At 35.1% G+C, this 23,628-nt stretch overlaps 1 protein-coding gene, 1 long non-coding RNA gene and 1 pseudogene across 2 annotated transcripts; 1 reads left to right on the top strand and 2 right to left on the bottom strand.

Moving 5' to 3' along the window:
• Positions 1-845: 845 nt before the first annotated feature.
• On the bottom strand, positions 846-3,313 carry LOC107062220 (uncharacterized). The gene is made up of 2 exons (XR_001474496.1): positions 2,691-3,313; positions 846-1,358 (listed from the first exon to the last, which is right to left on the bottom strand). It is a non-coding gene; the product is annotated as an uncharacterized lncRNA (long non-coding RNA).
• A 1,219-nt stretch (positions 3,314-4,532) lies between these two features.
• Positions 4,533-6,895, top strand: LOC102596127 (aldehyde dehydrogenase family 2 member B7, mitochondrial-like). Its single transcript, XM_015312607.1, has 5 exons — positions 4,533-4,665; positions 5,389-5,525; positions 6,241-6,279; positions 6,367-6,428; positions 6,517-6,895. The coding sequence occupies exons 1-5, from the start codon at positions 4,533-4,535 to the stop codon at positions 6,788-6,790; spliced, it is 645 nt and encodes a 214-aa protein (XP_015168093.1). The 3' UTR covers positions 6,791-6,895.
• An 11,061-nt stretch (positions 6,896-17,956) lies between these two features.
• Positions 17,957-23,628, bottom strand: part of LOC102589804 (probable alpha,alpha-trehalose-phosphate synthase [UDP-forming] 9) — a 6,485-nt pseudogene continuing 813 nt past the window's right edge.

The following is a 23,628-nucleotide window of genomic DNA, read 5'->3' as shown; positions in this document are numbered from 1 at the left end:
AGTGGGTTCTTAGATGAATTAGTTATAATGTTTAGTTTAGGGGCCTATTAGACTTATATAGGTGGCTAAATAACCTATTAACCGACCTATATTAACCCCTAATTAATAACTAAACTAACCCTCAAGCCCTTAACTAAAAACTAAATTGTTAAAACCTGGCAGCATTCACGAGACCCCCATCCACGAACCGTGGGTGGGTTGACTGGGAATCATCTTGATTCGTGGTTGGAGTCTGTAGCTCAGAAGTTGTAGGCCAACTTAGGCCTTGACCCACGACCCCAACCCACTGGGCGTGGGTCCAACCACGGCCAGTGGATGGCCATGTGTGGTTCCTATTTTTTGACAGCTTTTATGGATTGTTTTGGGGTCCTCCTCAAGGACCCCTTGGGTGGTCCTTGGGGAGTCGTACCCGGACGTTTAACCCCTAAACATGTTATTTTATTTAAAAGGAGAAAACAACGTTTTGAGTCGCCACTTGATTTTTAAAGGGAAATTAAGAAAACTGATTCTTTCAAAAGATTCAAACAGAAATTAACTGAAAATATTTAAAGGAGTTCGGGGTTCTTATTAGCATTTCGAGAAGGGTTTGAAAGCACCCGAAATGCCCGCTAACACACGGTTATCCAATAATTAATTATATTTGGCTAAATTATATAGAGAATAGGCATGCTTGGATAAATAGAGGAAGTAAACATTTTTTTAACTCATTTTTATGGGAGGGGAAATAAGATTATTGCTTAAGTAGAAAAATACCAAAAATACTAAAAAAAATTAAATTCAAGTAAAATAAAGATACACTTGTTTGATTTTAAAAGGCAAGGTTGATTCTTCTTTGGGGAATTGAGTTGGTGAAAAATCTTAAAATTAATTGAACAAATAAGACACCATAACAAATAGGTAAGCAAATAAAGAGAAGAAATATTTGGGCCCAAGTCTGGTTCTGTCCGCTTGGGTCAATACTTGGGCCTTCAATTTTGGATCCAAAGGCGCAATAATTAGTACATGTCCTAGACTAATCTTGAAATTGATTTCTTTGGGTCTTAGGCCCATCTTCCACCTGTCCTAAGAACTAACAAGTGATAATAATAATTGCAAATGAAGAGCTTAGGCCCAAAAGTAACAAAATACAAAGCTGACAATTTAGGGCACTTTTAGCCCATTTTCAATGCAATATATAGCGTATACGACTGATGTATATCGATGTATGTTGTGTGTATCCAACACTTTGATTCGCTCCGAACACCTGTACGTCAATGTCAAGGACCTGATCTTTGATTTTTCATGCTGGCCGACTCGAAAAAGGATTTTTGGGGGGCTTCGTGGCCCCCTTTGAAATGCAAAGATAGAGTCCGTGAAGACTTGGGAAAATTCACATGCAAAAGAAATGGACGTAAGTAAGTTAATAAAAGTTCAAAATGATAAATAAAAAAGGACGATGCTGTAAAATACTGCGCAATATAATATACCACTATTAATATCAAAGTTGTTATCCTATAATTCATCTATTCCGAATGATATTAAATGAAACATTCTAATCTCACAAAACCAAATGAATATGAAGCTACCCCAACCTAGTCACTTTAACAATGAATATAATTTTATATCAATGAACCAATGCTACTACAACATATTAGGAAAGACCACCAAATCAGGCCAAAAGGAAATGAAATAAACAAACCCCCTGGAGACGGTAACTAACAACATTGATGGCAAAATACACTTCAAACAAGCTTACTATAGATAGGGAAAACAGTGGGGGCATATCATCATACGAATTCAACCAGGGGAAGAAAAAAAAGATGGAAACATGCTGGACATATGCTTAACAATTAACCATGCTTACATGGGCTTAATGTAAGAAAATAAAGCTCCAAATGAACAGCAAGGCATGACTTGATTCAGGTGACAAAATTCGAAGCTAAACTAGACTAAACGAATACCAAATAAATTCAGAACAGAGTGGTACAAATCAAATCAGAATAGGCAGGTAGACGAGTAGAAACTAAGGTAAACACGAGACTTAAAACATTCATGAGCTTTAAACAAACTAGAACCTGAAATTTAAACTTATATCTCAACAATTCGCAATCAAATTTTAGCCAATGAAGAGAAAAATAATTACGATGCTACAGTAAATAGGGGGTTGAATTAAATGGACATGAGGGAATTTCAGATTAAGCCAACAAGAGAGGAAATCAGCATACATCTCAAGTCATTCAAACAAGCAACAACATTATGAGCTCAATTAGATAGGTTGAACATCAAAACTTGAACATAAGACTACATCTAATGAGTATTCCAGAATGAATCCAGCAGTCAAGCACCAAAAATCATAATCTAAGAAATCAGAAATTATACTAGAGTCAAGATACTGCAAGTTTGAAATAACTAACATGAGGCTATCTTATCAACAACAGAGTTTAAAACAAACCGCTAAAGCGATAACAATTCATTTAGAACGGATTAAACAATAGAAGGTTGATTTATACTAAACTATACTAACGATTTGTGATTAGAGTAAAATTTAAACATACAGAAACCTGAGAATAACTCTGAAACTCAGAAGCTAAAGAAACGAGAGATAGGCTAAATGCACATAAGAAAACAAAAATGAAAATCACTGAAATATGCATTTCTTATCATATGAAAAATAGAACTGTAGCAAAAGAGAATAAGGGAAGGAATGTTACCTTATTTGTGGCAGCGAACTGAGACAAAAAGAGCTAAAGAGCTTTCCACGACCACAAATAGACTACAACAGACTCGCAAGAGGTAAAATCGAGGAAGTATGGCTCCAAGTACTCCTAATCTCACAACCTATCTCAAAACGCTTTGCGTATATCCATTTTATTTCCTTATCATCTAGCTCTAATATAAGCTGTCTATACTTTGTAAATTTCGACTCCTTTCTTATATTTGTTTCTCACTGTTCTCCCCTACGTTATAAAATATTTTGCCCGCTCCCGTAATGAAGAATAAATTGGCTTTTATAGAGGAGAAAAGAGCTGAAATGGAGGGAAAACGAGTGAGGAATTTTGGGTGAATTCAAAATTCAAAATTCGAATTCCTTTCAGGATAAGGTTGAAAGCTGTAATTGTACTAATTTCTAACAAAAAAAAAGAGAGAGTCGTCTGATTCATTGGTGAAGGATAAAGACTCAAGGAGATGGGACACCTGGATTATTCCCGTACGGAGAGGATAAGGGAGAGAGGGAGACAGACGCGCGTGCTGGACTCGGGTCACTGGATTTCGCGATGGCTTTGGGTCGCGATTTGAGGTTCTGGGTTTGGTCGCTGTTTTGGTGGAAGAAGAAGAAAATGTACAGGGGTGGGTCAGTTTGGTATTGTTGTACGCTGTTGCTGTAACATATGTATTGCTGGAATGGTGGGCTGCTGGTATTGTATTAGTGTTGGGCCTGGGTTATTTTGGAATTGTTGTGTAGTACTGTGGGCTGGGAATGGAGTCAGCTAATCTGATTTGGGATGTTAGAAAAATGGCCCAAATTATTTTACAAAGGATTGAATGGAGGTAAAAGAATGGCTGAAATTGCAATTACACAATAGCCACATGAATTTCAATTGTAGCCAAATTGATCAAATTTAGTAAATCCGGCTAATAATTAAATAAGATAAATTAATATGATTAATTAGTTAGCTTATTAATCTTAACTAAATAACATAATTAACTTAATTATAAACTAATAACTCAAAAATATAAGTATTAATTAACTAAGCCAATTAACCAACTATTTAAGTAAAACTAAAAAAAAAATTGAGGCGATTTTTGAATATTCATAAAATGTATTAATTATACACTTAATTATGTAAAACATATATATAATCTAAAACTTCTAAAAATATAAAATTGATTAAAAGTAACTTGAAAAAATATATTTTGAACTTTATTAAAACTAATTATTTCAAATCGTTTGGAATTTAAGAAGCTCGGTGATTAATATATATTGTGGAGATCCAAAATTGGGTGTCAACAACTGTCCCTCGTTTGACTTGGATTGATGAAAGAAATTCAAGGCAAATGAAATTGACAAATCCAATTTTGACCGACCACATCTTCATCCTTAGGAAAGGGATTTTGGTACGGACTTTAGGAATTACGGCTGAATCCCGGAATTGGGTTTCCTACATATTTCAGGCTATATGAGAATTCAGGTCACTTGTAGTTCGACACTCTTGATTTGACACACGATTTTGAAAGAACTCAAAAGTCATCCCGATATCGAATTATAAAGAGACCCAAACGCTTGGGAATAAGATTTAGAGCGCATATCGGAATACATCCGAGTTTTCAACATTGATACCGCCTACATATCCTTAAACCTTAGGAATCAAGTTGTTTGTAGTTTGACTCGATCGGTTGAAAAAGAAATCTATTATACTAGATAACCTTCGGTTCTGGAAGAGTGACAAGTAAGTCAAGTATGAAAAAGAGGCTTGCCACCTGTTAGCCATGAATGTGACACATTTCACACCCATAATTAAGAACTTACACAGACATAATTTCCAAAGCTCTTGATGCATTGTCACTCAGATTGGAAAGCTGCCTCCGGTGAGAGTGGAAAGTTTTTCGGATGCAAAATTGGAACTGATAAACCCAAGGAAATGCCCACATGCCTTTTGATGATGGTGTGGTTTGATTGTGGTGGAAGTCGCTCCTCAGCTCGCGTCCTAAGAGTTTGATACTCCTCTTTGAACTATGTCCCAGTTCGCTGCTAAGAAAAAGTTTCACGTTGTGTTGCATCCTTTTTTATGTCATCCGCACCTGTGGTTTGTTTTGAGAATTTGCCCTTGCGGATGCTCTCAAGAAAGACTGAGATAAAACTCATTATCATAAAAATGTAATTCAAATAGGAGATAGTGCATTTTACTATGTTGTCACTAATTGCTCTCCTTGGACATTTGGCGTCAGCTTCCTCCAGTTTGACGTAAAGCAAATAATGCTCGTATTTCATATTTGTAATATAATCTTCCATGTACTTTTATTTTGATGTCGAAGTAATAAAATAGGCTGATGAAATATGCTGATAGTTCTCTTGATATCGTTGTTGATGATTCTCTTGATGTTGTTCTTGCAATGAAAATGATGCAGCCGATGTTGATTTTCTTGCGATGCATGGAGAAAATTCTCCCTTGAAAAATACAGATGATGTTTTCTTGAAAACCGTATGCACATTACAACTCATGATTTGATAAGGATTTGGAGATGTCATTGCTTGCTTTGTGCATGGCAAACGACGATGATCTCTGCAACGAGCCATATGGCTTGATAATAATCCAACTGTAACGAGGTGGATAACTCGATAATATTCCAACTGTAACGAGGTGGATGACTCGATAATATTCCAACTGTAACAATTTTGTGATGGCTTAGGGTCGCAATTTGAGGTTCTGGGTTTGGTCACTGTTTTGCTGGAAGAAGAAGAAAATGTACAGGGGTGGGTCGATTTGGTATTGTTTTACGTTGTTGATGTAACGTATGTATTGCTGGAATGGTGGGCTGCTGGTATTGTATTAGTGTTGGCCTGGGTTATTTTGGAATTGTTGTGTAGTAATGTGGGTTGGGAATGGGGTCAGCTAATTTGACTTGGGATGTTAGAAAAATGGCCCAAATTATTTTACAAAGGATTGAATGGAGGTAAAAGAATGGCTGAAATTGCAATTACACAATAGGCATATGAATTTCAATTGTAGCCAAATTGATCAAATTTAGTAAATCCGGCTAATAATTAAATAAGATAAATTAATATGATTAATTAGTTAGCTTCTTAATCTTAACGAAATAAAATAATTAACTTAATTATAAACTAATAACTCAAAAATATAAGTATTAATTAACTAAACCAATTAACCAACTATTTAAGTAAAACTAAAATTTTTTTTGAGGCAATTTTCGAATATTTATAAAATATACTAATTATACACATAATTATGTAAAACTTATATATTATCTAAAAATTATAAAAAGATAAAATTAATTAAAAGTAACTTGAAAAAAAATATTTTGAACTTTATAGAAACTAATTATTTCAAATCGTTTGGAATTTAAGAAGCTCGGTGATTAATATATATTGTGGAGGTCCAAAATTGGGTGTCAACACATGTCATTCTAAGAACGTGAATCGTTTCTATGAGTTTTAACCCTCATACGACACTCCAAAACTCCACTACAAGACTCTAGAACTCACTAGTTCAACTTACTAGTTTCCGGGGTGTTACAAAAAAGGGCTACTATATTAATCCCACTGTCTTATCTAATGTTAAGGTATATACATTTCTACTTTAGTTAGACGTGATTTTTAGTCATCAACGTCCATAAATTGTCATAACAAATAAAATGTTCAATTGTCAGGATGATATGTTGATTGCACAGGATGATATTTTTGGTCCAGTACAGTCCATCTTAAAATTTAAGTATGTGAGAACGATCAAATATATATGTTGACAGTACGTGGAGCTTTATTATCAACTTTTATTTATGGTATGCGTTTGTTCATTACAGGGATCTTGATGAAATGGTACGGAGAGATAATAGTTCTCAGTATGGTCTAGCTGCTGGAGTATTTTCACAGAACATTGACACTGCAAACACCTTGGCACGAGCCTCGAGAGTTGGGATGGTATGGATTAATTGCTTTGATACATTTAATTCTACAATTCCTTTTGGTGGCTATAAGATGAGTGGTCAGGGAAGAGAAAAGGGAGAATATGGTCTCAGGAATTACTTACAAGTGAAGTCAGTTGTGACGCCATTGAAGAGTCCAGCATGGTTATAAACATAATCCTCTTAAGCAATTTTTACAAATAAAACTAAACCATCATGATATCAAATTACTCTAGTTTATGATGTTGATGACGATAAATGTTGGATTTCTTTCAAAACTTCTATATACAAACTGCATTTGATGTCAATAGGCAACTAATTTTATTTAAGTCGTTGTCAATGCCATTTTTCATTGCGTATATGTTTTATCTATTCCGATGAAGATCTAAAGTGTAAAAGCAAATCTTATTGAATTTATGTGAGAACAAAAAGTTGGGCATTATTTCAGATCAAAAGACAGTTTTGACAAATTATATGTAAAATAGTCTATTGCAACATAACACTTGAAAAAAAAAAATCCAAACAATTCAAACCATTAAACTAGATACAACTGAAAACTCTTGAACAAAAGAAAATCCAAACTGCAATCAAATAACACCTGAACAAAAACAAATTAAGAGTTAGAATAGAATAATCTTAACTAAAAAAATAGTGATATGAAAAACATTAGATATAAAAAACTTACCACATTGCAACACTAGAGTAAGAAAGATTAATGCAAGAATGTGGCTGAGTACCGTCGCACCAAACAATATTTTTTCAACTCTGTCGTTTTTTGGAACAAAAATATCTGCACCATGCGTATCAACAATGTCCTCTATCCGTTGGAAAAATTGAGTCCTCCTTATACTCCCCTCCAAAATCAAATTTTCAACCCCATCTACGGCATCAGCTTTTGCTTGTTCCAATTCCCTTAAAACTATAGCCTCACTAACTAAATGTCCATAAGTCCTCAAGTGAGAAGCATTCAATCTTTTCAAACTAGAGAGGTTTGTTGTTACCAATTTCTTAACACGACAGAAGTTTAAAATAGAAGCCACAAGTGTCAATACTAATATTTTTACTCCCTCGTTGCAAGTTAGTTTCCTCTGAGTAAAATAAGAAGCAGCCCCACCAACCAAAAACAGGTTCAAACTTTCATACACCGACTTCGATAAATCCTCCATTCTTTTGTTTAAATCAAGTAACATGTTTTGCAATGTTGAAATCCTACTCTCCACAGAATACAACTTAGTAACAAGTCCTTCCGAGACAAAAGGGTTAGCTGCTTGTGGTATATCCGGAGAGAATCGAGGAGTGGAAAGGTGTGAAGTGACGCTAAAAGCAATTTCTTCATCTGAAATTTCCATTTTCTGAATTGAAATCAAATCCAAAATTAAAATTACTCTTAGTGATCCATTCGTGAGGAGAACTAATCAAAGCAAACAAAGGAGACATATATATATTTCTCTAAGATCCAATAGAAAAAAGAAGAAAGCAAAGAAAACTAACTTAATTTAAGCACAACACATTATAAAATCTTTCAACGTTCCAAGCAACAAGTGTCATGTTAAGAAATAACTGATTAGTTTCTTTTTATTTCCTGTTAGTTTCTTTAATTTTTTGGTTGTATTGTAGAAGTAGCCATTTGATTTTAAAGTACAAAATCCTTAGCAAGCTAAAGTACATTACACAGAAAAAAATGCATTTCTCATTATCTGCAACTGTAGAACTCAAAAGTAAAGAACTGCTAGAAGGCTGAAAGTATCTAGTCTCCTAGAAAAACATATTTTTCCAAACCTTTAGAGTATTAATTGTTGCACATCAAATGCGGATTTGTTTGAAGCCAAAGATGTATTTCAAGAAACAACTCAGTTGACATTGCTTCTCTATTATAAGTTGGTTGGATTGATATAAAGGAGTGAAGTGAAAGCTAAGTGGTATATGAGCATTCCCTCTTTCTTTAATTCATTCAGAACCGATTAATTCTTCCATCTAGGTGTGTTTCTGTTAGGGATGCGTTGGAAGTCATTAATTTAAGTATTTAATTATATTTTTAGTTGCTTTATTTATTATTCTAGAATAGGTTTTATGTTTCAGAGTTTCATAAGGATTAGGTTAAGTTATAGTTATTATTTTGGAATAGGATTGAGGTCTCCTACTTCCATAGACTTCCTATTGATGTAATAATACTCCTATTTAAAGGGGCTTTTGATGAATAAATCGGGAAGTCATTTTTCAGCAAAAACCAGGAGATTAGAGTTCTCTCTTTCATTGAACACTAAGGTTTCAGTCTCCCTTTGAAGAACTGAAGAGATCAAAGATTTCTCTTTTAATAAACTCTAAGTTTTCAGTCTCCCTTTGAAGAGTTGATTTATATATAGCCCTGCGAATCGATCCTTCACTAATGATTCATAACAATTTGGTATCAGAGCCTAACACAATAGGCAATGAGATCAGTTCTCGATTACTCGATTACAAGGAGAACATACCATTACAGAAACCCTAATGGACTCTAAAATTGCAGCAATGGAACAACGCCTCATCGAAATAATTGTCCGACTCATCCAAGAACAATTGTCTAGAATGGGAATTGACTTCACAAAATCAACAACCCACAAACCTAAGTCAAATAGTGCCCAGACAACTAGAAGATCAATAATTCCTGCTACGAAAGGCAATACACCACCTACTTGTAAAGGTACCAATAACCCATTACTTCGGGCACATCGTTGTGAATATTTTTTTAAAAATAAATCATCATACAACAAAAGAAAAAAAGATTGGTGTGGCTGGATTTCACATGTTCGGACTAGCACCATTATGGTATTATCAACATATACAAGTGAAAGACTCAATGAGTTGGAAATAATATCAACGATTTGGACCTCATGAAAGTAGCAATATGATGGGCAAATTATTCATGCTTCAACAAACTGATAAAGTCAAAATTTATCAATGTCAACTTCAAGCTAGGGTTGGAATTGAATAAGTTGATACTGATCCAGATTTTCTGGATGATTGCCCTGAAAGTTGAGCTTGAGGACAAGATCTTTCAACGTGAGGGGAGTAATGTTATGGATGCGTTGGAAGTCATTAGTTCAAGTATTTAATTATATATTTAGTTGCTTTATTTATTATTCTAGAATATGTTTTATGTTTCAGAGTTTCATAAGGATTAGATTAAGTTATAGTTATTAGTTTGGAATAGGATTGAGGTCTCCTACTTTCATAAGTATTAGACTTTCTATTGATGTAATAATACTCCTATTTAAAGGGGTTTTGATGAATAAATTGGGAAGTCATTTTTTAGCAAAAAGTAGGAGATTAGAGTTCTCTCTTCCATTGAACTCTAAGGTCTCAGTCTTCCTTTGAAGAGCTGAAGAGATCGAAGTTCTCTCTTTTAGTGAACTTTAAGGTTTCAGTCTCTCTTTGAAGAGCCGATTTATATATTGCCCTGTGTATCGATCCTTCACTAAAGATTCATAACAATTTGAGCGATGAGCCTCACACAATGGGCGATGAGATCAGTTCTCGATTACAAGGAGAACATATCATTACCTAAATCCTAATGCACACTAAAATTGCAGCAATGGAACGTCTCATCGAAAGAATTGTCCAAGTCATCCAAGAACAATTGTCTAGATTGGGAATTGACTCCACAAAACCAGCAACCCACAAACCTGAGTCAAATAGTGCCTAGACAATTATCAGATCAACAATACCTGCTACAAAAGGCTACCACCTACTTATAACGGCAACAATAAACCATTACTTCGGGCACATCATTGTGAACATTTTTTTGAAAAAAATTAGCTTACAACAAAAGCAAAAAAGATTGATGTGGCTGGATTTCATATGTTCGGACTAGCACCATTATGGTATTATCAACTTAAACGATTGAAAGACTCAATGAGTTAGGAAGAATATCAACGATTTGGACCTCTTGAAAGTAGGAACCTAGTGGGAAAATTAGTCATGTTTCAGTAAACTGATAAAGTCAAAATTTATCAATGTCAACTTGGATTTTGATGAATAAATCGGGAAGTCATTTTTCAGCAAAATGCAGGAGATTAGAGTTCTCTCTTCCATTAAACTCTAAGGTTTCAGTCTCCCTTTGAAGAGCTGAAGAGATCAAAGTTCTCTCTTTTAATGAACTCTAAGGTTTCGGTCTCCCTTTGAAGAGCTGATTTATATATCGCCCTGTGTATCGATCCTTCACTAAAGATTCATAACAATTTGGGTGGTAAGCCTAATACAATGGGCGATGAGATCAGTTCTCTATTACAAGGAGAACATACCATTATAGAAACCCTAATGCACTTTAAAATTACAGCAATGGAACAACGCATCATCGAAAGAATTGTCCAAGTCATCCAAGAACAATTATCTATATTGGGAATTGACTCCACAAAATCAGCAACCCATAAACCTGAGTCAAATAGTGCCCATACAACTAGCAGATCAACAATTTCTGCTACGAAAGGCAATACACCACCTACTTATAACTGCACTAATAACCCATTACTTCGGGCACATCGTTGTGAACATTTTTTTGAAAAAAAATCAGCATACCACGAAAGTAAAAAAGATTGATGTGGCTGGATTTCACATGTTCGGACTAGCACCATTATGGTATTATCAACTTAAACGAGTGAAAGACTCAATGAGTTAGGAAGAATATCAACGATTTGGACCTCTTGAAAGTAGCAACCTGATGGGTAAATTAGTTATGTTTCAGCAAACTGATAAAGTCGAAATTTATCTATGTCAACTTCAAGATAGGGCTGGAATTGAACAAGTTGATACTGATCCAGATTTTCTGGATGATTGCCCCGAAAGTTGAGCTTGAGGACAAGCTCTTTCAACTTGACGGGAATAATGTTAGGGATGCGTTGGAAGTCATTAATTTAAGTATTTAATTATATTTTTAGTTGCTTATTTATTGTTCTAGAATAGGTTTTATGTTTCAGAGTTTCATAAGGATTAGGTTAAGTTATAGTTATTAGTTTGGAATAGGATTGAGGTCTCCTACTTCCATAAGTATTAGACTTCCTACTGATGTAATAATACTCCTATTTAAAGGGGATTTTGATGAATAAATCGGGAAGCCATTTTTCAGTAAAAAGCAGGAGATTAGAGTTCTCTCTTCCATTGAACTCTAAGGTTTCAGTCTCTCTTTGAAGAGCTGAAGAGATCAAAATTCTCTCTTTTAATGAATTTTAAGGTTTCAGTCTCCCTTTGAAGAGCTGATTTATATATTGCCCTGTGAATCGATCATTTACTAAAGATTCACAACAATTTGAGCGATGAGATCAGTTCTCGATTACAAGTAGAACATACCATTACAAAAACCCTAATGGACTCTAAAATTGTAGCCTAGTTTTAACAAGAGGAAATGACAGCAACACAGTCGGTGAAAATCTAAAACTGTAGCCTCAGTTAATGGAGTCTGGCGTCACCATTATTGAAAAGCTACCTCTAAGCAATGGCTTCCCCGGACTGTGTATATTTTTTAGGAAAAATACATAAAAACCTCCCTGAACTTGGGATGAAAACTTACTTTAGTACTTAAACTTTATGGATAATTATTTACCCCCCTTAACATATTTGAAGTGAATTTAATACCATCCTAACGGATGACGTGGCAAAAAAAGAAAAAGATTTTTTTTTAAAAACGGGTTAAGTTATTTTTAAAAAAAAGTAATGGTCCCACTTTATATATATAATGAAAAAAAAAAAACCCCACCCACCCCATTCTTCTTCTTCTTCAACCCCCACCCCGCTTTCTCAAAACCCTACCTACCCCCTCTACCTGCTTGTCTTTTCTTTCTCAAACTCCCCACCACCCTATCCCCACCCCACCCCATCCTCTTTCTCCTTCTTTAAACTCTACATTCAAAGTACATTTTCTCGTTAAACACATAAACAAAAAGAATCACATTCAAAACCCACATAATTTTTTTTACTCTTTACTTTGGAAATTTGATTTTTCTTAAAAAGTTATGAATTTTTTTGAAAAATAAAGACTTGGTCATAAAAGAAGATGAGGTTTTGTCAACCGATCTATAATGTTAATGGTTGGCAATGGCGATTGAAGCAATGGGTAGAGAGAGTTTTTTTTTAAAAATAAAATCACTACAAATAAATGTGTTTTTTCTTGAATTAGTTAAGAATTAGACCTTGATTAGTATATAAAAAAAAATGAAGAACACCGACAATCGACATGGCAATAAATGACGTTGAGTATTGAAAAAAAATCACTGCTAATGATTTCAATATTTCTAAAACTAATTAATAACTAAAGATTAACTAGTATTTAAATATTCTGAAAAGGAAAGAAAGAAATGAATTTAAAAGATTAAAAATCAAATTTTAGAGAATTTTCAAAGTGGCTATGACGTGGCGCTTATGTGGTTCTAATGTGTCAATGACGTGGCGCGTGTGTAATACACTTGCCAACTTGAGACTGGTATTAGATTTTTAGGGTGGTATTAATTCACTTCAAATATGTTAAGGAGGTAAAAATTACCCGTAAAGTTTAAGTACTAAAGTAAGTTTTCGTGCCAAGTTTAGGGGTTTTTTTATGTATATTCCCTATTTTTTATAATTTCCTCTTTCATTGAAAATTATAACAGTCTGTATATATTTCATATGGATAATCAACTACAAGCAAATTAAAACAGTTCATCTTCTAGATTTAAAACGAAATAGCAACAACTGAACACAGAAAAATTAAAGGACGACGGAAACACATAAGGAAAGGAATTCAGACAATCACTATCATGAACGAAATTCTCACAGAACACACACTATAATTTAGTTTTACAAACTGATAAGCAAATATAAATAAGAAAAAAAATTAAAACAAAGTCTATATAAAGCACAGTTCGTCAACTACAGCAATAAAGGAACATTTGAAATCAGAAATTAGAGGACGACGGAAATGGTAGATCCTTCGAGTTCAAACAATCAGAATTACGAACGGAACTAATACTCAGAAAACACATAACTACATACAGCAACAAAGCAGTAAACGGTAGCCTAGCGTCGCTGTCGCCTCCAACGAAATCAATTGAAAAAGTGATGAAACGATTTCAAACACATAACTACTTTGAAAACAGAAATTAGACGACGACGGAAATGGTAGATCCTTCGAGTTCAAACAATCAGAATTACGAACGGAACTAACATTTTGAAATTACAAAAAGGAGGAAAGATACATACCGCAACAAAGTCAGTGAAAATCTTGCCTCAGTTAACGGTGCCTAGCGTCGCTGTCGCCTCCAACGAAATCAATTGAAAAAGTGATGAAACGATTTCAAACACATAACTACAGCAACAAAGGAACATTTGAAAACAAAAATTAGAGGACGACAAACAATCAGAATTACGAACGGAACTAATACTCAGAAAATACATAACTACTACATTGCAAAAAAGTGGAGATACATACAGCAACAAAGCCGATGAAAATCTCGCCTCAGTAAACGGTGCTTCGCGTCACCGTCGCCGTTGAAGAGAAGGCTTCAAACTACCACGAAATCAATAGAAAAAGTGAAACGATTTCAAACACATAACTACAGCAACAAACACAGAAATTAGAGGACGACGGAAATGGTAGATCCTTCATCAAACTAGTTCAAACAAACAGAATTACGAATGGAACTAATACTCAGAAAACACATTACTACTACATTGCAAAAAAGTGGAAATACATACAGCAACAGAGCCGGTGAAAATCTAGCCTCAGTAAACGGTGCCTCGCGTCGCCGTTGAAGAGAAGGCTTCAAAATACCACGAAATCAATGGAAATAGTGATGAACGGATTGTGTCAGACACTACAGAGACAAATGCAGTGCTCCAAATACTGCGCGCCTTCGCCTATTTGTGGAGCAGATTGCCACGTAGCAAGAATTTACCTTACGTACAAGTTATAAAAATAAATAAATTATATATTCAAATAAAAAGTTTAATTAATCTAATTTAATTTTATAGGTACAAATTGCCTTTAATTTTGGTGGTATAAGTAAGGAGAGTTCATAACTATTTTGTTTAGAGAGTTATTAGGTAACAAACTTTTTAGAAATAATTTCCCCTTCATAAAATTCTTTAACTTTTGCTCGTAAAGAAAATATTTAAGATATTTTTAAGATTATAAACTTGTTAAATTGATCAAAAGTTGTCTTATAAGTAAAAAGTTAAACTTTAGATAAGTAGGTTGTCCATCAGCCACACATTTTAACTTTTTTCCATAAGAAAGACGTTTCAAAATATTTCAGAATAGTGAATCTACTCGATCAATTGAACAGAAGTTCTGCTTTAGAGGCAAAATCAAGTAGGTACAAAAATTCAAGATCTAACACTTTTGGGATAGTAGGTGTAATTTCCTCATTTGATATTGAGAAAATTACAACTTAATATATTTGAATCATTTAGTTTACAACATGTACACAGTATTAAGATAGTGTACACTTTATACTAAATACATATCTACGCAAAAGGGTTGGTTTTTTTTACTAAAAATATGGTTAAAACTAGGGCTTTTTTTTTCTACTATAAATTTAGGCTTATTAATGTTTTTTTTTTAAACCATTGCATGTTTCTACTTTTATAAATATTCCAGCTTTTGTTTCTTTTAGTGTTAATTTTGTTCTAAAGGGGTTTTTATATATGGAATATTGTCGTTCAGAGAGGACAATAGCCAAAGAACTATAAAAATGTGGGAAAAAAAGAGTATAAAAATGTGAATAATTAATTTTTATGTATTAATTCCCTCACAATATTTATTAAATTATTGAAGGTATCTAGCAAGTATTTACTAAAACAAATTAGTGATATTAACTTAACTTTTGATATATAATTTAGATAAATATTATGAAAAAATAGGGTGACGTGATAAGCCATGTTATCAAGATAACGAGATCGACAATTATAAACAAGCTACAAAATATAGATATGATAATCTTAATTTTGTGACCAAGATCAAGAGAACTCCAGCTTCGACTAACATCAATCACCTTCTCTTTTGGATTGTTGTCTTCATCGTTAACAATATGGAAATTCATAACACTAGGTTTTGTAGGAGCAGCTTCTGATGGTGGTGACGAGAGTAATAGTTTTCTAGAAAGGGTGGTGGAAGGAAAACATACTAGTATCATTATTACAACTACTTTAACAAGACATGAGGGAAATTTTGCCATGCTAATTAATATTTCAATGAAACAATTCACTATTTCATGTGTATATATAGGCTTTATTTACATGTTATCTTGGATTAGGATTTCCCTTTCCTACTCGTTTCCCTAATGATGATGGAAACTTTTTTTTATGGAATTTCTTCTGGTAACTTTTTATATTTTACACGTTTTCTATAAACAAAAATATATATGGTAATTTTTATATTCTAATTTTGCACGGTTTATATAACCAGAAAACATACTCTAGTTATATAGAGTAATTAAACTATTTTTGAATGACTATATACGAAAGTTTCCTTAATTTATTTAACCACCTTAAACACAATTTCATCCCAACTTCAAACCAATATGCTGCGAGTCCAATCTGGCCCACTTCCACTTTAATTATTCCTACTTCATGCAACTCTCTTGTCCTCAAAAGTTACTTGTATAAAACTAAGCAAGTAGTTAACTTTCTTGTATAAAACTATGTAAGTAGTTAACTTTCTAGTTTCTACTTGCTTGAGAATTATATTTCCCAAAAATAAATGTGGAAGCAACCAATCAACAGAGTTGTATCTACAAATTTGGGTCGTAAGATACATTGATTGAAATAGTGAAACAAGAAGTGCTTCGAATCATTGCAATTTAAGAGATTTCGGTGTCTATTTTCTGTGGTATGAATATGTCGTCAAGATTTAAAGGTAAATTTTATAATGTAATTGCAGGACCAATTAGGTTGTACTCCCTCCGTTTCAAAAAGATTGATCTGGTTTGACTTGGCACAAAGTTTAAGAAATTAAAGAAGACTTTTGAATCTTGTGGTCCTAAATTAAAGTTATGTCAAATGTACAAAATTGCCCTTAATCTTGTGGTCTTAAACATGCAACGTGGAAAGCAAAAAGTAAAATGTTACCAAAAAAGGAAAGAGGTCATTTTTTTGAAACTGACTAAAAAGGAAAGGAGGTCATTCTTTGTGAAACGGAGGGAGTAACTTTTAGGGGATGGAGTGTTGACCGGTCTAAAACTCACACGTTTAAAAGATGAAAGTAGCATAAATGAGTAAAAAGGTGTAGAGATATTAAAAGAAAAATGAATAAGAACAAAGATATTCAAAACAAGGTGAGAATGACCTTTTGTGGTTGAAGAGAGGAAAGCAAGGTTGTGGTTGAAGAGATCACGAAAGCAAGGTTGAGATGGTTCAAACTTAGACATATGAAGAGAAGATGCATAGATGATCCAACTAGGAGATGCAAGCAATTGACTGGTGGGTGAGGTGGTAGGCCGAAGAAATATTGAAAAAAGATTATTAGAATGGACATGACACACCTACAGCTTACCAAGGACATGACCCTAGATATGAGGATATGGACAACATGACACTAAGCTACCACATTTTGAAACCTGCATTTCTGTGAACATTGGCATTGACACCTTAATCACATGAAATGTTGAGGAAGCCAGTTGGCAAAGCTGATCTTTGGGAGATCCCAATAACAAGACAAATAGATGTGATTGATATAAGAAGCAGAAAACTGCACACACTTTATCCTCCTCAAACCCAACTTTGTAGAATTACATTGGGTATCGTGAATTCGTGATGATGTTGAAGCCAGAAACAAGATTGAATTGACCACAGAGTGCACAACCACTAAATTTTGCAATGATCAGGATAGTAGCATCTGAGATATTTACAGTAGGAAAGCAGAACAATTGAACTAATAACATTTCGATAACACGTTCCAGAAAGGCTAGTACTATGTACATGTTCAAGTGACTCATTTGGCACAAAACGGCATCAAGCATTTGTTAGTAGCTTTCACTGAGGTAAAACTTAAACCAAACTGTCATTAAGCTAAACAGATAAATGTATCTATACAACGCAATGGTGTTAGTTAATCATTCAGGGCAGCCATCATGACTACGGCAAAACTGTACTTCTAAGAAAAGTTTTTCCCCAATGATGAAATTTACAGAAAAAGTAGTCAACATTGACGGGAATTTCAAGCCCTGAATGCAGCATAACCTGGAAAACAGTCGGTCCTGAGTCCAGCCATGCATCAGATTAAGTTAAGATTGATGTAAGGATATACTCCTCACTGGTAAAAGATAAACCCCAAAAGTAGAACCATGTACATGCCCAATCAACTACTGAGCCTTCTCACAGAACAGAGTTTGCCTTCTTACAGAACAGAATCAAACGCAACCTGGAAATGAGCAGTATGTCTTGGCTTTGGACAGGACGCATTACCAAGACCTTGAAGTAGTCTAAGAACATCAGCAGTATCATCTAGGTAATACTTGGCTTTGCTTGGCTTTTGCCCAACAGTGCAGGCAAAAATATCTGGGGCAGCAGTGACTGACGGACTGGATAACTGCTTAATATGCTCTCAAACATGTCCTCGTCTGATCTATCATCTCCAATGCACATAACAAAATCAGGTGGAGTCCCACTATCTACCATCATTGAGAGGACCTTTTGTGCCACTAATCCTTTAGTCACACCCTGCAAATAAGCACAAACAAGTAAAAACATGGAAGAGCATAATGCAACATGCACATGTCTGTATCTGCGTGAGACACAAACACATCAGGGAAGAAGGTCTTACTTGTGGCTTGACTTCGACAATATGTAGGCCTCTCTTAACAACTGCAGGTTCATTTGAAAGTACATTTTCCAAATGATCCAACAATTCCTTTGCCTGACAGGAGCCAAAGTCTGGGTCTGCATCCTGATGGTGCCACATCAAAGCACTCTCTTTAGGTTCAATATATGATCCATCAGTTGTTTCAGTGTAAAGTTTCATCACAGGTTCCACAATTGGTTTCCACTCAAGATCAGAAGCCAAACATTCCCAATCCGACATTTTACTACTCCTGCAACATGATAGAAACCGGTTAACATGAAGGTGTCCAAGGAAAACATCAGAAGAAAAACTCCAAATGAGAAATTATAGGGCAACTGGGACAAAGGACCGTGCTATGTTCACATAAAATATCCATTACCTTATGAAATACCCATGTTCAGCAGCTATTCCAAGCCTTTCACACGGTGCAAGCCATTCACTTAATGACTTTCTTCCTCTGCCACTAACAATATACACGGTGTTTTTAGGATCATTGCTTAAAGAATTCAACAACGTAATAACTTCAGCACTTGGAGCTTTAACCAATGATGACCGAGGTACAACAGTCCCATCATAGTCCAAGAATATTGCCCTTCTCTGTGTCCTCCTATATGAGGAGACGATGTGATCAATAGACAGCTTTCTAAAATTCGGAGAAAGTGCAATAACTCTGAAGCCCAGGCCCAAGCCAATGCCCCAGCAACGCTTACTGTAATGATCTTTGCAAGCTCTTTCCAAATCCTGCATAAAGCTACGAGCCCAGTAAGCTACATCATGAGAGCTTACATAGCGGTAGTGCTTCTCATGACGAAGTTGTTTCTCGGAATCGGACATTGTAATGGCCACATTTAAAGCCTCAGCGACAGCTTCAATATCCCATGGATTTACCCTAATTGCTCCACTCAGAGATGGGGAACAACCAATAAATTCTGACACAACAAGCATGCTACTTCTACGAGAATCAGTTTTAATATCCATAGCATCATCCATACCAGGAGAACCTTGCCTGCAAACAATATATTTGTAAGACACTAAATTCATCCCATCCCTTACAGCATTCACTAGGCAACATACAGCAACAGCATAGTATGCAGTCTTCTCATAGTGAGGAACCGGACGATCAATCAAAATTACAGGCTCATAATCAGATCTACCGTAAATTTGGTTGATCCTTTCAGCAGTTGAATATGTCTCCCTCTTTGCTTCCTGAACATCTTTGCCTGAGCTACGAGCAGGATTTACTATTTGAACAAGAACAAGTTTCCCCTGCAAGTTCTGGTCCTGCTGTAGTAGGTACTCAAATGCTAGCAATTTCAAACTAATGCCTTTAAAGATGTCCATATCATCCACACCCAGAATTACCTTCTTCCCCTTGAACTGTTCTTGAACTTCTTTAGCTTTATCAAAAGTAGAAGACAAATTCATCACGGACTCTAGTCAACCCATACGTATGCCTACAGGCAGAATTTTAATGTAAACTGTACGACCAAAATAATCAAGTCCAATATGTCCTCGTTTAGATTCATAATCTAAACCCAACATTCGACTGCAGCATGACAGAAAGTGACGTGCATAATCGAAGGTATGAAAGCCAATTAGGTCGCAATTTAACAATCCTTTGAGAATTTCATCCCTAACAGGCAGAGTTCGGTAAATTTCTGACGAAGGAAATGGGCTATGAAGAAAGAAACCTAGCTTGACACAATGGTAGCGCTTCCTTAAAAAAGTCGGTAGAACCATGAGGTGATAATCTTGAATCCAGATATAATCATCATCAGGATTTACCACTTCCATAACCTTATCAGCAAAAGCCTTATTTGCAGAGATATAAGCTTGCCACATCTGCCGGTCAAAACGATCTCCATGATCAGGACACATTGGAAGCATGTAGTGGAAAAGAGGCCAAAGTTGCTGCTTACAGAAGCCGTGATAAAACTTTTCCTGGATATCATGGGGTACAAAAGTAGGCACACACTTGAACTCCTCAAGAAGTCGCTGAGCAACTTCCTCCTGTTCACTGTGTTCCACATCAACACCTTCAGAGAACCAACATAGACAACCTCAGTTTCAGGAGAAAACCCATCCTTCAATTGCAATAAAAGAGAATCCTTATCCAAACTGAATAACCACTTTTTAGCTGTTGCATCCCTTTGAGCATGCAAAGGCAGCATGTTTGCTACAACAATTTTTCGCTCTCAACATGAGGATGACATACCATCTTAATCACCATCTGTGATAATTCCAGGAACTGTCATCACACGTGGAAGACCTCTAGGTGTCTGAGGTATATCTAGTATATCTCCAGATGCCATGTCCAAAAGATTAGCACAAGATCTTGATAGCATGATTATAAAATAAAATTTGGTCTACGTTGTTAAACACGCACTGCTGGAATTTGAAATCTATGCTTGAAACTTTCAGCCCCAAAGCAATTGTGCAGTAACCTACAGCACCAACAGGTAGAAAAGAGAAATCATTATTTTGCCAACAAGTTCATCATAAGTCGTGATTTCTAACATCATCAGTCATCACAACACCAGACAATAGAACTATGGACTGGAAGGGTTGACGATATTAATAAGCATCAAACAAGGAATGGCAAAGAAACTTAAAGGGCAGGAAAATAAGTGTCAAGAAATATTTAATCTCAAACTAAAAAAGGGGAAAATATTAGAGAGTTCATAGAACTGTTACAACATTGCAATGATTCAATAATTCATCTCAACCACATAATAAGAATGACATGAAATGCAGCACCATGGAATTCGACAGAAGTAGTAGTTTTAAACGAAAATTTACAAGCTGACAACTGATATATTATGGAAGCTACAAGTATTAACCAACTTAGCAGGGTGAAGGGTTGGTTACATTATAAGGTGGGATCCAATACATAAGAAGAGAAATGCACATTTCCGAATGTCATGGTCCAAGAACACGGCATTTAACATAATAACTGTAATATGGCTTTGATAGACTACGGCTGACTCAGTCGCAACAGCAGTTACTGTTGAGCTGTAATGAGCAGTGAACAAAAAACAAGTACCAATAAAAAGTTCAGTTCTAATTTCAACATGTTGAATAAGATCGGTGGATGGTTCATAACGAACCTAGGAATGATATGTTTGTAACAAACTCACATCCAAACCAAAATCTATTTGAAGGCGAGCGCACATGCACCACTTCCAAGCTCTCCAATTAAAAGGATATTACAGAAAGGCCAACCATTAATCCTTTTATCTCTCTGTGAAAAACTAAATTGGTGGAGGAATACACATTCCAAAGATGCTTAAAAAGCTATGGCAGTTATTCACCATCTACTTTCTGAATGTAGCAATTACAGGTAAATGTGCTCATGGTGAATTGCATCTATCCTTTTTCATTATTGGATATTCAATGCTCCTTCAAACAATAAAGGCATTTATACTACTATTTGTCAAAGGCTCACTCAAGGCCTGAAGCGACACTCAGAACGTGTTGAGCTCTTTACTTAATGTGCGCTTTAGTGTTGTCATCAATGTTATAGGGCATACTTTTCCTTGACAATGAGCCTCTTCTAAAGAGGCGACACTAAACAATTGATTATTTCACTTCATAGTAGAAAAAATTCAATTTCTTTGTCCATAAATTTGTCATTCATTTCATGCTTATAATTATTATCCTTTGACTAAACATATATATTAGTATTGTTTCTCCCTTTGCACCTTTTTTTATTAAAGCTCATGCTTTATGTGCGTTGTGCGCTTAAAACCCCTTTTTGCACTGTTAATGCTGCTATATATATCTCTAGAGTACAGCAATTGTGGGTCTAAATTAAAATTTAACGGCTTTACCAATCAGCCATAAAATGAGTTCTAACATGCCGTCAGAACTCTTAATATTTGTTGTTTAATAATATGCAAGAGAAGAATCTAATTAAGTAGTACACTAATTGTCTAGTTCTTTGTTCTGCAATCGTCATTTTACACACGAACCTCCAACCCAAACGACCCCTTAGGATCCTGTCTAATTAATCCCCTAAAACAAATTGTTGTCAAAGGCTCGTTCAAACCCCAAAGTTAGTGTAAAGCAGGCAAAATGCTTTGCCCCGCTGGGTGGGAGCTTAAGGCATATGTCTCATCGCCAATGAAGTTATTGTAAAGAGCACACTAAACAATGAATATTTTACTTTATAGTAATTCTTTTAAAAAATATTGTCATTTATATATTTGTTATGTGTGTTTATAAGTGTTATTCACAAACTACACCATATTTTTATTTTCTTTATTTGCACCTGCATTGAAGCTCGTGCATTTGGTTTAAAGCCCCCATGGACCTTGGACCTTAGCGCTTTACACGTTTTTCACCTTTGATAACACTACTACAGGATGCTAGAGGATTAACACTTGACCATCAAATCGGATATCCATAGAATCTAAACAACCTGTAAAAGACAACTATATCTCTAGAGAAATGGATCAAAATAAGATCCAGCCTTGTCATCAGTGTAATAAATATGGTGGTGAAGTCTGACCTTCCACAGTCAGCGGTAACATCTAACTCAACAAAACAAACAGAAATTACAACCTTGTAAGAAAAAATAAATTAGAAAGTACAAACATAAGAAAGTTCAGAAACAACCGATAGTTCAAATAAGGGCATCAACTATCTGACCATTGATGGTGTCATGCGTAACATAATCACCAGAAATGTCCAATGTCTGACGTCAAGCAAGAAAATCAGAAGAACTTTTCCCCTATGCAATGAACTCGCAAGTGACCTACTGAGTACTCAGATTCAAATAGCTTGTTCAATTTGGGTCTCGCCTCTGCTAATGACCTAACTACATCTTGTGAGCACTAGATGAAATAAGCAGACACTCTGTGACACGCCCTGGACCAAACTTCTTCCATGTCCAATACCATATAACAAGATCTTTATGTGATCATTGTGGGGATAATTATCCCTACCGGCACTTAGCTAAGAGCCTAAAAAGAAACTAAATGCCTGGTTCCCCCCAGTCCTTCACGGCATATTTATGATATTTGTCACCTTATGGGTGATTAAATTTAATTATTTCAACTTTTAAGGTGTCACACTTAATTTTATATTGGTAGAGTGTGTAGGTTTGCGTGGTACACGTGCACAAGGAAATTAAAAACGTTGAAAACTTCAATGACTACAAACGGTCCATTTACGTCACTCTCAAAACTTGGGAAAGTTTTCCAATTTATCAACTTTCTTTATAA

Source organism: Solanum tuberosum, unplaced genomic scaffold (genome assembly GCF_000226075.1).
Source record: "Solanum tuberosum cultivar DM 1-3 516 R44 unplaced genomic scaffold, SolTub_3.0 scf00210, whole genome shotgun sequence".
NCBI lineage: Eukaryota > Viridiplantae > Streptophyta > Magnoliopsida > Solanales > Solanaceae > Solanum > Solanum tuberosum.
This window is presented reverse-complemented; position numbering and strand designations above follow the sequence as displayed.